Genomic DNA, 12,255 nt, shown 5'->3' on the forward strand with positions numbered 1-12,255 from the left:
TTTTAAGCTTAGTATCAAACAAGTAAATGAGAAACTGAAAAGATAAAAAAAGTTCAATCTTAAAATAAATGTTGTCATGTAGGTCTTTCTATTCTCTGAAAACCAGCATTTGTGAATGGAAAAATTATTATACATAACTTGATTTATTGTTAACTAACCCCAGAAGGGCAACACAAAAATATGGAAGATTGATTTTCATCTCAGAGTTGTCAAAGATAACTGTTACAAAACATTGTAGTAAGAGCTACAATGCCAGAGGAAAAACAAACATGCCATAATCTACAAAACTTCCCCACCACATCTGCACAAATTCTTTAATCTGCACAAACGAATGCACTACAACTACAAATAAACCATCACATCAAGAAAAATTAATTTCACTGGGAAATCTGTTAGTTCACCAGGCCACTAACTCACATGCTTGCAGAAGTGACGAACAAAGCAACACTTTTCAATCCACATTTTGTGACATATACAGAAAGTCACTGATGTAGGATGAGAGTATGAAATAATGGCTGTGTCCATATCAGTTGTTCTTCTATCGGTCTGTTCTGGCATGGGAAGCAATACCCAAGAAAAATGAGAGCAACCAACAAAATTTTACTAAAATTCACCTTTAAAAGATGGTATCTGCCATCGAGAATCTCTGCACTTGGTCTTACTTCCATAGCTTTGTCTTCAGCCTAAGTTAAATAACACATTGCCCATTAAGACACCACACAATTCTTAAATGATGGGCCACAGTCTCAATAAAGGTACAAATGCAATCTAGCTGTAGCTGTCTGTCACACTATCCACACAAACTGCCAGTGAAGCAACACAGTAACACTCAAGGTTCAGGGAAGGGAGTCGGGTGCAAACTAACAAATGTACTGAACTGGGCAGAACAAGCTTATGACACACAAGCAGCTTTACAGGGAAAAAAAACATGTACAATACAAAGAAAGCACTATTTACCGTAATTTTATTTGTGGTTGAGGTAACTGGCAAAATTTCAAGACCCATTCGTATTCTCTTTTGTTTTTCACAGTAAGCTTTCCAGGTATCTTCATTGAAGCCATAGTTAAAATAATCTGAGAGATCAGCCCCTTTAAGCAGAGAAGCATAGGATTTTAGGACATTACAAAGTTCATCTTTCCTCCACTAAACATATATACACCTCTACTTAGAGCATCAAAAGTGATTAGGTATTGATCTAAAAAGCATAACTGAAATGCACAGTTCATCAACAGACAGAGTATTCATTGCTAAGATTGTAAACCCATTAAAATTTAGTCAGAAACAGTAACTTGCCTAGCATCATGAAGTGGGGACCAAGAGTAGAGAATATAATGTGGTATTATAATCTCCCATATCTTTACAACAAGATAAATATAAGATCTATAGATTTGCTTTATGTTCAGTGAAGAACTGCTCCCTTTTGTTTTGCTTGTTCTGTATTTGACTTCTCACTTTGTTTTGGCTCCTAGTTTCATTTGATGCCATGAAGTATTTTTAGGGTAAGAGAGAACAGTTGAAACTCACATCCATAGAATATATTTAATATAGCTAACATTTTTGTATTACCATAGCAATATACAAACACTAGAAGAAACCTATATGCAGCAGCAAGATTTACTGGTACTAAAAAACCAAACCAATGCTGATAAAATTAGAAAAGTCTGGACAAATCACTTGAGCCAATGAGACAATACAGAGAAGACTCATGAAAAGTCCATGTGGAAAGTCCCCGTTTCTTATTCAAACCTCATGGATGTCTGTGCATGAACACAACCTAGCACTGGCAGTTATGTTTCACCAGTCTTCATGCTAAAACCTGCCAGAACTATTTTCCATTTTGCTTTATCTTGTGTTCCATGGTACAGAGCAATGGCAGTAATCTCCACAGGAACACAGATTTCCAAGGAGAGCTCAGGATACATATGTATTAAAAAATTGGCCTATCTCTTTCTCCTGACATGTGATGGAGATGTATACTAACAAACAGGGCACACCCAAGAACGCTGTGGCACAGCAGGAAGGCAACAAGTAACATAGTTGCTTTTTCCAAATAATGCTGTACAGTACCTCTGAGGGATAGGTAAGGGGACAGCTGCATGCAGTCAACAGGAAACATTATTAAAATAATCTACTGAACACCTATGAAGCAGTTAACATAAACCAGACATTACCTGGCTTTCTCCAAGGTTTATCTTCAAATGAATCTAAATCTACTTCAAGAAGTGGCACACCATTAATACTCCCTGGTGCATCTAGATCCAGTCCTTTAACTTTTGCACCTGTGAAGAAAAGTTAGTTAGAGCCTTCTGTCTCTACCAAATGGAATTTTATCAGTAGCATTACACTTAGAATAATAACAAACAAATTAAAAGCCAGGCAAATTTATCAAGAAGTTTTAAAAGAAACAATTATTTCCTTAATCCAAAACAATCCAGTTTGGTTTTTTTACTAATATTACTGTATAAATTTTCTTACCAGAAGATCCATAAGCTCGTCCTCCTGCCTTAATATTGAGATTCACAGGTGCTGCTCCATAACTTCAAGAAATTAACAAAAAAAATTAATTAGAAAAAGAAAACTTTTAAACCAGAAGAAAACACAAAACAAGAGACAGCTAGATCCAGAAACATATTGGACCCAGGCTCAATCACCATCCTGAATCTCTAGCTTTCCAAGCTGGTAACTGTAAAAGTAAAGAGATCAGCCTAGGAGGAAGAAAGAGTACCTTTCTATGCTCAGTAGCAACTTCTCCAACTAATAAACAGTAGTGAAGCAAGTCCCAGTCACTCTTCCTGAGTTGAAAGGATAAAGACCTTGATAGAAACAAGAATGGACAGAACCAGAAGAAGAGAGAGAAAGGAAAAATGCAGTTCATTTAGGGATACAGATGACAGTCCGGGGATTAGAGTAAAAACAAAATTAAAAAAAAAAAAGGAAGTGCTTAGATGGATCATTTTCTCTTTTCATAATCATTCCATTTTATCTGTACAGGTGTGGAAAATACAAGCATTTCTCTAAAATTACTGAAGTGCTGTTTCAATGTACTTCTAGTAATCATCCATTCTTGGGAACAATAGAAAAGTATGTAATTTTTCACTTTCTAAAATACTTGAGAGCTTTCTTCATAAAAATGCACTCAGAAATCTAACTACTGAATAGATTTAACTACCTTAGGAATTACAGTATTGTTCATTTGTAACATTAAGAGCTAGCTCTCCCTACCATTTGTGTGTAATGTAACTTATCCTCACAGGTAACCCATATACCTCCTGAGATTTGCATATAATTAGAAGGTCAGGGTATAGTTTACAGTATTCACTTCCATGCAGTGCATTTTCTTTCAAGTGCTACAACAGCATAAAACTGACACAAACATTTAACCTTCTGATCTGCCACGCTGTATTTGTGCATGATTTTGTGAAACAAAATTGTCAGGCTTTTTAAATTGCAGCTGACTACTATATGAAAACCTGTTTAATCCTATAAAACAGACTTGTTCTACTGCAGCTAAAATGTACAACAATGTTCAGTTTGTTTTAGATTCCTGCCCTTCTGTGAACTTTCTGTCTAATTCACCCAGAAAATAAGATTTTTCAGAAGACAGACATTTCTATATAAAATTTTCTACTCTAATTAGATTTAGGATCATCTGCTCATTGTTTCCTGCATACATGGAAAGAGCATCAGCAAATCCACTGAGAATATAAATATAGTTTTGCTTTAGTACCATAAAGTTTGAAGCCACTGCCTAGATCACAAGAATACTGCAAGTCACTGAAAGCAGAAAAATAAAGAACTGAAAGAATTGTCGCTTTTTCTATTACATTCGTTTGCATATTATTTTAGAACATGAAATACGGAAAGTTTAAAAATACTATGTTTCAAACAAGAGCAAATCATCTGCATTCTAAAGTTAAAAACATTATATACATGTGTCAGACCTACCTGCAGACCTGTCATAATTCAATTAAGAAATAGCACCCTAGTAACTTTGGTTTTAATAAGCATAAAAACATTAGGATTGCCAAGAAAAACAAGCAAACCATGTCCCTCAGAAAATTTCCATGCAATGAAAAATATTATTTCATAATTTTGGGTAAAATTAGCACTATACAAAAGTGTTCAGGGAAAAACAAGTCCTTTTTCAAGACCGGAAGGGATACAGGGCAATAAAAGTAGCAAGATCAGTATAAATGCCTAAACAATGATCTTGATAAATAATCTCCAGAGACTCACAGCTTCATCCTTAAGTACATTAAAATCTTATTTGAGAACATCAATAGGAATTGAAACTACAGAGGTCTAATTAGAACTGTATCCACTACAAACAGGAAGAGGGACAAACACTTCTCATTTTCTTGCCATTCTATCCTTGGCAACCAAAATGTCACTGTCACAGTAATGACCCCAAAAATGCTATATATCATGGCAATTCTCTAATAAAAACCAACTCATTCCTTTACAAACTTAATACAATGATTTCTCAAACTCTGGAAACACAATTTAAACTCATATAGAACTCTTCCTTGTACTCCACTGATTTCATTTCACTTGTTTTCAAGCCACTGTATCATTATAAACATTGTTAAAGAGCTGAAAAAGTTCTTAATTGTGCATACAATCTGACGTTTTTGGCAAGTATTAAATGGCAAATATGTGGCAAAGATAAAAAATATATTAAAAATATAAATATAAAAAAGGCAAATAAATGGCAAGCATTAGAGAGACTGCATTAGTAATTAAATATAATCTCAAGTTTCCCCAGTTAATGTTTGCAAATAGCTTACCTAAACTGTGGAGCTCCTGTCTTAATATCCCCTATGGTGACTTGAACATCATCTTCATCGTCATCACTATCACTATCACTGTCATCCTCAGCCTCTGCCACCTTCTATAAAAGAAAAAGTCGTTGCTTAGACAAAAAGCAGTCACTTACCTTCACAATGGAAACACAATCCAGACAAAACCATCCATTCTAGAAATCTTTGAAAGAAAATTCTCTTCCTAGACTTCAGAATTGAGTAGCATTAACAGCAAATTTAGGAGGTAACAAGTACCTGAAACATCTGGATCAAAATAGAGAAGTGTCTTTAACACTAGGTTAAATTTCTCAAGCATAAAAGAGTTTCCACTATCTAATATCCTCCTTCCCTCTATCTAGCTCATACACACTGGCTCTATCCTTACCTTGTCATCCAGGAAAGGACTAAAAGATATGGAAGACTAGCTTCTTGCCATAATCAATTATACATTCAGCATAACTCAGGTAAATGTTTTTCCAGTTGATGATGAACACTGGAGAAAACTATTTAGTTCCTAACTTAAGTCAGCTACATAAAATACTTGAGACATTTCAGCAAACAGACTGAAAAATCAGATACAAGAGCACACTGTATGCTGTATGATACACTGAGATTTTTAGACTCCGGACAAACATTTAAACTTGTCCCTCCTAAGTAGTAATGATCAATTCTGACCATTTTCTTTGTAGATCTGGTTTTTTTCCTCCCAATGAACATCACTCTCCTTTTTCTATGCAGAATTCAATAACCATGTATTAACCAGTCAGTTCTTCACAGACAGACCTTGATCTTACTATCTTGATTAACTTTGTATCATCAGAAAACTTGTGATTTCACAACTTAGCTCTTTTCCAAGTAGATACATTAAACAGCACAGGTTAAGCATAAAATTCCAGTGAATCCTCCCTGGAAGTGACTTTCTTTTACTGAGAAAACAGAACCTTGACTTCTACCCAGTGTTTTCTATCTATTACAAACCAGCTAAAATCAGTTACCCACATAGGACTCATTCTATTACTGCATAGTTTTTAAAAATCCTTTGGTGAGGAACTTCTTCAAAAACTTTGTGGAATTCAAATGAACTTTTCCAACCAAATCACCCTTATTCACATATTGGAATCCTTCAGCAAGAGGCTGAACTCATCGAAGCCAAGCTGATTCTGCCCTAACAGCCTTCAGGTATACATGCACAGCTGAGTTCCAGCCCTTGTCTACTATACCATCTATTAAGTTGCCCTGTACATAAAAAAATCAACAAAAATCAACAAAAATCAACTGCTCCTTAGAAGATAAGATGCTGGAGTGCAGTTCAGCCTCGCTACACAACATTAATATAATTTCATAATGATGAAGAGTCTATTCTTGGAGTAGGGAAGATGGGGCAAATCTAGATCAGTATGGATATTCTGTAAATGACAGCTGAAGACAGTCTTTCAATTCCATATGGCTGAAAAGTGCAAATTCATCATTCATCAGGCAACCCACACAGATGCCATTAAAAAGGCATCAAAAAGGAAATAAAATTTTGTCCAGACAATGTACCTTTTCAACCAAAACCCACTTCATTTATAATCAATGATTTTTCAGTTCCCTCCTCACAGAAATATTCACCTGTTCCTATTCATCTAACTCGAACAACACCCATTTTTCTAAGCTGCTGCTGAACATTCATGGACACCATTTACCATTAAGTTCTCAATTTTATGGAGATATTCTAATGATAATCTAACAATGCCAGGCTTTATATAGATAAAAAAATACACGAGTACAAGAAAACGGAGCCTATAAGGATTTCCAGAAATACAAAAACCTTTGATGCACTTTAAGTAGCTTTTCATTTTAAACAACTGAAATAAGTTTTAAAGTTTTAATAACTTTTTCCCCAATTTTAAATAAACTGAAATGCCTTTCATAAATAAAGTGTTAGAGTTACTGTAATAAAAGTATTTCACTAAGAGGCCAGTTCTTGAAACTTGCAAAAATAGCTCAATAATGGTTTCTACATCACTTAAAGTTATTTCTTGGAAGATATGTTAAAAAGTCCCACTGAACTAAAACTACAGTTTTCTCATAGAACTTCTCATACTTAAATTTTTCCTATTCCCAGTAACCTGAATCCTTCAACCAACACAGCAACTGTAAATTTAATTTCTTCGTCCTTTCCTTCATTGCACTAACACTGACGTTATCAGACATACTAAACATTGACTACTACAAAACAAGTGTTTTGTTGCCTCTGAAAGGCACATGTGATTCATCTCTTGGTTCACATTTTCATAGTTCTGCAAATCCTGCTTGTCTATCATATGCAAAATAAGAAAAATTACCAGAGGACTTTATTTTCTTATCACTAAGAAAAAACAAACTATCATTTTGAAAAGGATGTCCCTGAGAAGAGAGGTGTCTTCAAGCACCGTCTTTCTGTCCTTCCCAAAAAAACTGGGAGTACTATTTATTTATTTCCTGTAAATTAGATTTTGAAAGTGGACTTCGCTGGAAATTTGATTTCCTAATTCAGTAATTTCGGCAGATCACAAATACATTTTAGAAAAAAAAAAAGGTGCACACTTAGGCATTAATTCATTTAAATATATGTCCTAGTCAAATTATGAATTCTCAGTAAGTCATTAAATCAAAACAGATTAAAACAGTATTTCAAAAACACATTTAAAACTACCGTTTTCACAATGCCATTTTCTGCAGCTTCCTCTTCACTTCCAGGTGGGGGTGGAGCACTTGAACAAAAACAAATAGGAAAAGGTGAAACTAGGTATTTATGCACATGTTGCTTCACAGGTATCAGCTAATGATGAAAAAAAGCTTTGCTACATCATTCCAGATGAAAAGCCAAAGCTCCAGTTGTCTTCTGCATTAATTAAAAACCAAAATCAACTTATTACAAAAAACCCTAGATGAATATAACTTTATATTAGCAATATTTAGCTATCATAAATCATACTAACTGGATGTTTGTAGAATAGTTGGAAGCAATGAGGCATTATGCTTGGACCTTCCTTTGAAATCAAACTGAAATACTTTGCAACATATGAAGGGAGAATAAGTTGTCTGTTTTTTTTTTTCCCTGCTGACTGACACTTTTCAAAGACAATAGAAAAAAAAAAAAACATTTAAACACCCACAGGTAATGTTTCACTGAAACAGAATTCCCACATCAGCATTGCGAAATTTTCTTCTACCATATGGAATAGTTACAATGCAATGACTAATTCAATTATATTTTAACTGTAGACTGAGAACCATAAAAATTTTAAAACTACTGGTCCATCTAAAAGGATGAGTACTGTGACATCCATGCAAATGAGCTGTCTCACTGAGCCTATCTACAGCTGTTTCCTACACAGTAATATTTTAATTTCCACAGGCCCATTAGCTGTTAGGATGCTGCACCACAAATGGCAGAGTAAGCAGGGAGCCATCTAGAAACAATATTCTTTCACTGAAAAGGTATTTCTGAAACAGAGTGAGCAACTGCCAATTTTTATTGAATAGAATTAATCTAACCCCATACTCTGTTGGCAACACACCCATGAGTGTTGCACCCAATACAGCCCAGTTATTGCCTCAGGATTCAAGCTTGATCATTTCACCTCATCACCTGGTAAAATGACAGACTAGGTAGAGAACCTGAATAACACATCACCATTTCTGTATATACAAACAATGCCAAAACTGAGAGGCCAGAGACCAAAACTTGTAACAGCTGAACTGTCCCCATACTTCCACAGTTCCAAACACAACTCCTAAGATGGGTAAGTTGGTATTTGTTATGCTTTTTGTCCAAAACTATGCATTGCAAGAGCCAAATGCCAAGCTAGACACTATTGACCAAAAAACTGGAGTACACTGTTTCTAAAGATCATTTTAGCCTCCATGCAAGTAATTTTCCTAAGGAACAGTAGTAGTGACAAACATGACAGGTCAAGAAAAGGTATCTGAACATAAGGAATAAACTGATATGGAATAGCTTCTAAATAAAGAGCAAAAATATAAGAATTTCTTTGTTCTGGAAGAGATGGAATTCAAGTCAAATGCAACAGAGGTCTAAAAACCTGTTAAGACATGGAAGAAGGGAAAGAAAACAACTCTGTTTCTTATACTACAGAAATAATGGGAATCAAACAATCACACCTAATAGCTGCTTCACAATGATATCATATATAGTCATGTGATGGAGATCATTATTGCTTTGTCACTCTGTGCTTGTCAAAGTTGACATGAGTTCAAAAGAGCAACTGAGCAAGCTTATGAACAAACTGTCCACCAAGGCTAACCAAATGCAAGAGTTCTCACTGAAAAAATGGAAAACGTCTATAGAAAATAACAATGTATATTTTTATATACTGATTTTCCCTTTCTTTGTTTAATATACCTTGACAATCGATAATTTCCATATTTTACCAATTACAAGAATTCCCTTCATTCAGCACAAGTGACTGATTCCCTTTTCCAGTCAGTCCTCATTACTAATCTCCATTAACTTTGTTAGATTTTCAAGGGAGCATCTTTGTGCCCTCATACAGCTCTTTGTAACTCAAGCAGGCTGCCCTCAAATATTTCCAAAGCTTTCTTAAGTTTCTCTAAGTTTCTTTCAAATGCTGTCTTACTGGTAAAAAAAAAAAAAAAAACCCAAACCAACCCTGAAAGCCTAAGCAGATGTGATCTGTACATCAAACTACCTGGTAATCTTCCACTGCTTCCTTGTATTCCTGCTTTTGCAACTACACTGCAAACTCTTTGGGAGATAGCGTTTTTAGTTGCTAAATTATCTCAAACAAGTCCTGATCCATCATTAAGACCACAAAGCAGAATGATTACAAAAATAAAAGACCTGTTGGCATCTTGTAAGGGGTTATTGCTGCATACAGTTAAACTAACTTTCATACTTAACTGGCCCAATTTCACAGGTACAGTCATTTCACAGAAAAGCAAAGTCCAAACATACTATCTTAAGGACATTTTCTAAGACACCAGAGCGTGTTCAGGTCCTACCAACTTTCAAGGAGCTGGGAAGAAGTGAGCACATGTTTTGTGCAGTCATGCTACAGGGCTTCCAGTTGTCAGGATACTCACCTAGATTTTTCTTCCTCTGGTCTCTCTGCTTCATTTTCATCTACCATAAGAGAAAAGAAACACAATATTTGAGAATAATATCCCTAGGGTATCAACTGTAACAGATTATCTTGGCATGCAGAATATCAGGCAAGTCTTCAGAGACATATTGACTACTGAGATACGTCATTAACATTTCAATTGTGAAATCAGTCGAGTAAACCCCTAAGCGCCCACAGTGCTCTCCACTGACAGGTCCACCACATGGACAAGGTTTAGTTTATATGCTTCATTAGTATCTGAACGTAAAGACAGTCTCTGAAGTTGTATAAAAAGTTAATAAATAAAAGGTTAAGCCTCTTTCAGTATTTCAACGCCGGGAACTCGGGCAGGAGAGCAATAGGGAAAGCTCGGTGCAGGGATGCCTGTGGGGCAGGGACACCACGCGGGGCTCTCGCCGCTGAGGCCCAGCCCGCCTCGGCCTGCGCGGCCCGGGCTCAGGGCCCGCGGCACAGGCGGCCGAGACCGGGGAAGGGAAGGGGCCGGGAGCCGTCGCCACCGGGGGGCTGGCCGGGAGGAGAGAGGGGCCTGAGCAGCCACGGGGGTGGCGGGACTGGGGCGCCTTGTTCAGCGGCCCGGCGAGGCGGCTCACGGCGCGGCCTGCGCACCTCCGCACGGCCCCCCCGCCACGGCGGCGCCGGGCCGGCCCGCTGGGGAGGCGGGCTGGGCACGGGGGTCGGGGAAGGTCCGTACCGCCATAGAGCCACTCCTCCTCCTCGTCCCCGGCGGCCCCATCGGCGTCCGCCGACAGCCGCTCCGCCTCGCCGGTAGACATGGCCGCCTCCCGCGGGACGCGCGGGCCCGGCCCCGGCAGCGCCTCCCCCCGCCGGCCGCCCCGCCGCGCCGCGCCGCCCCCGGGCTCCCCCGGCGCCTCGGTCCGCGGCCAGGCGGTGCACGGGCGGGCGGCTGCGAACGCCCAACGCGGCCTCTCGCGGAAGATCCGCCGCCGCCGCCGCCGCCGCCCGGCGCTTCCCCTCCCCCCCGCGTGAGTGACACGCACAGGAAGCGGGCCCGGCCCGGCCCCGCGGCGCCCCGGGCACGGGCTGCGGGGGGCGGCCCGGCCGGGCCCGGCCCCGGGACTGCCCTCCCCGCCGAGCCGGCCGGGCACCGTCCGTGCGCGGCCACTCACCGCGGCTGTGCGTTCACCGCTCTCCCGAGGCGCGCTGCGAGAGCCGCCTTCCCTTCCACTCGCTGCCGTTTGCTCTCGGTGGTCCTTGTGCTCTCCTGCGGCCCTGGACGCCCGTCCGTCCCCATCGCAGGGATCACCGGCAGCATGGCCATCTCCTCAGGAACATCCTTGCCTATCTGCAGAAGCAGGACTCGGCTAAACACACGTACACTCCAGTGCCGTGCATCTACTGCCGGCTGATGGCAGCTGCCGAGGGAGCGTAACCACGGGGTAAACACGCCGCTGCCTCTGCTAGTACTGTCCCTCGGCTCAGGAACTATCCCAGCTGGACGTTGTATTTTAGGTTTAACAACTCTTCATAGATTTTTTTTTTTCCCCTCCACAAATTTCCTGACTTTGTTTTTAGGTACAGTGAGAGTTTAACATTCATAGTGTGCTGTGAGTCTTTCAACCTGTTTCTATGTTCGAAGTGTTTCTATGAATTTCATTCATTCTGTTTTAGAAGCTGTGGGGAGTAGTGAGCCATTTTTTTCTGGTGATTTGCTCACTTTACATCTGTGAATGCTAGACAACAACTGTAAGATGCATTAGAAAGGTTAAGTACCAACAACGGTTCAAATAAGTTTCAACCAGTTGTGTGTACAAATGGAGCTTGTGGTGTTTCAGGATGTATGTGAAAACTAAAACAGGAACCTGCTTTTTCACAGCAGGTCATTTTGGGAAAAATCATAGTAGAGGACGGTAACATAAACACAACTCTCAGCAGGTCAGTTTGGGGAAAATCAGACTAGAGGACGGTAACATAAACACAACTCTCAGTGAGGGGAGTTTATTTGAATTGCCTGCATAGAGAAGCTTATTTGAAAGTTTCACATACGGCACGACATTTCACTGGAGTTCACATGAATAACCAACCCACTCAATTTTTTTTTTTTTCACCTAAAATTAAATGTCTGAGTATTACATACAGATAATGAATTATGTGATGTAACTGGGTAGGTTTTCATCTTGCTATTTCATTTTTTATGCAAAAGTTGTGGAGTCAGCAAAGGCATTTTTCACCATTGAGTCACTTGCTTCTCATAAGACAAATGTGTATATGTAGTACCTCTTCATAGACATCAGTGTCTGAATTTTCATTCCTGTTATGTTTACTTTGCCATTTAACACAGTTCTGGCTGACATTAAATGACA

At 39.1% G+C, this 12,255-nt stretch overlaps 1 protein-coding gene across 4 annotated transcripts in view; it reads right to left on the reverse strand.

Annotated features, from left to right (window-relative positions):
* FIP1L1 (factor interacting with PAPOLA and CPSF1) overlaps window positions 1–10,763 on the reverse strand; it is a 38,353-nt gene extending 27,590 nt beyond the window's left edge. For 2 of the 4 annotated variants that reach the window (XM_053975533.1, XM_053975531.1), the window contains exons 1-7: window positions 10,626–10,750; window positions 9,894–9,933; window positions 7,480–7,537; window positions 4,788–4,891; window positions 2,476–2,537; window positions 2,172–2,279; window positions 958–1,088 (exon numbers count right to left, since the gene is read on the reverse strand). In XM_053975533.1, coding sequence (XP_053831508.1) covers window positions 958–1,088; window positions 2,172–2,279; window positions 2,476–2,537; window positions 4,788–4,891; window positions 7,480–7,537; window positions 9,894–9,933; window positions 10,626–10,707 — 585 coding nt within the window. In that variant the 5' untranslated portion in view covers window positions 10,708–10,750. Of the gene's footprint in view, window positions 1–614; window positions 684–957; window positions 1,089–2,171; window positions 2,280–2,475; window positions 2,538–4,787; window positions 4,892–7,479; window positions 7,538–9,893; window positions 9,934–10,625 lie in introns of all 4 variants that reach the window. The other 2 variants (XM_053975534.1, XM_053975532.1) reach the window with 2 other exon arrangements.
* Window positions 10,764–12,255: the final 1,492 nt, after the last annotated feature.

Source organism: Vidua macroura, chromosome 4 (assembly GCF_024509145.1).
Source record: "Vidua macroura isolate BioBank_ID:100142 chromosome 4, ASM2450914v1, whole genome shotgun sequence".
NCBI classification, from domain to species: domain Eukaryota; kingdom Metazoa; phylum Chordata; class Aves; order Passeriformes; family Viduidae; genus Vidua; species Vidua macroura.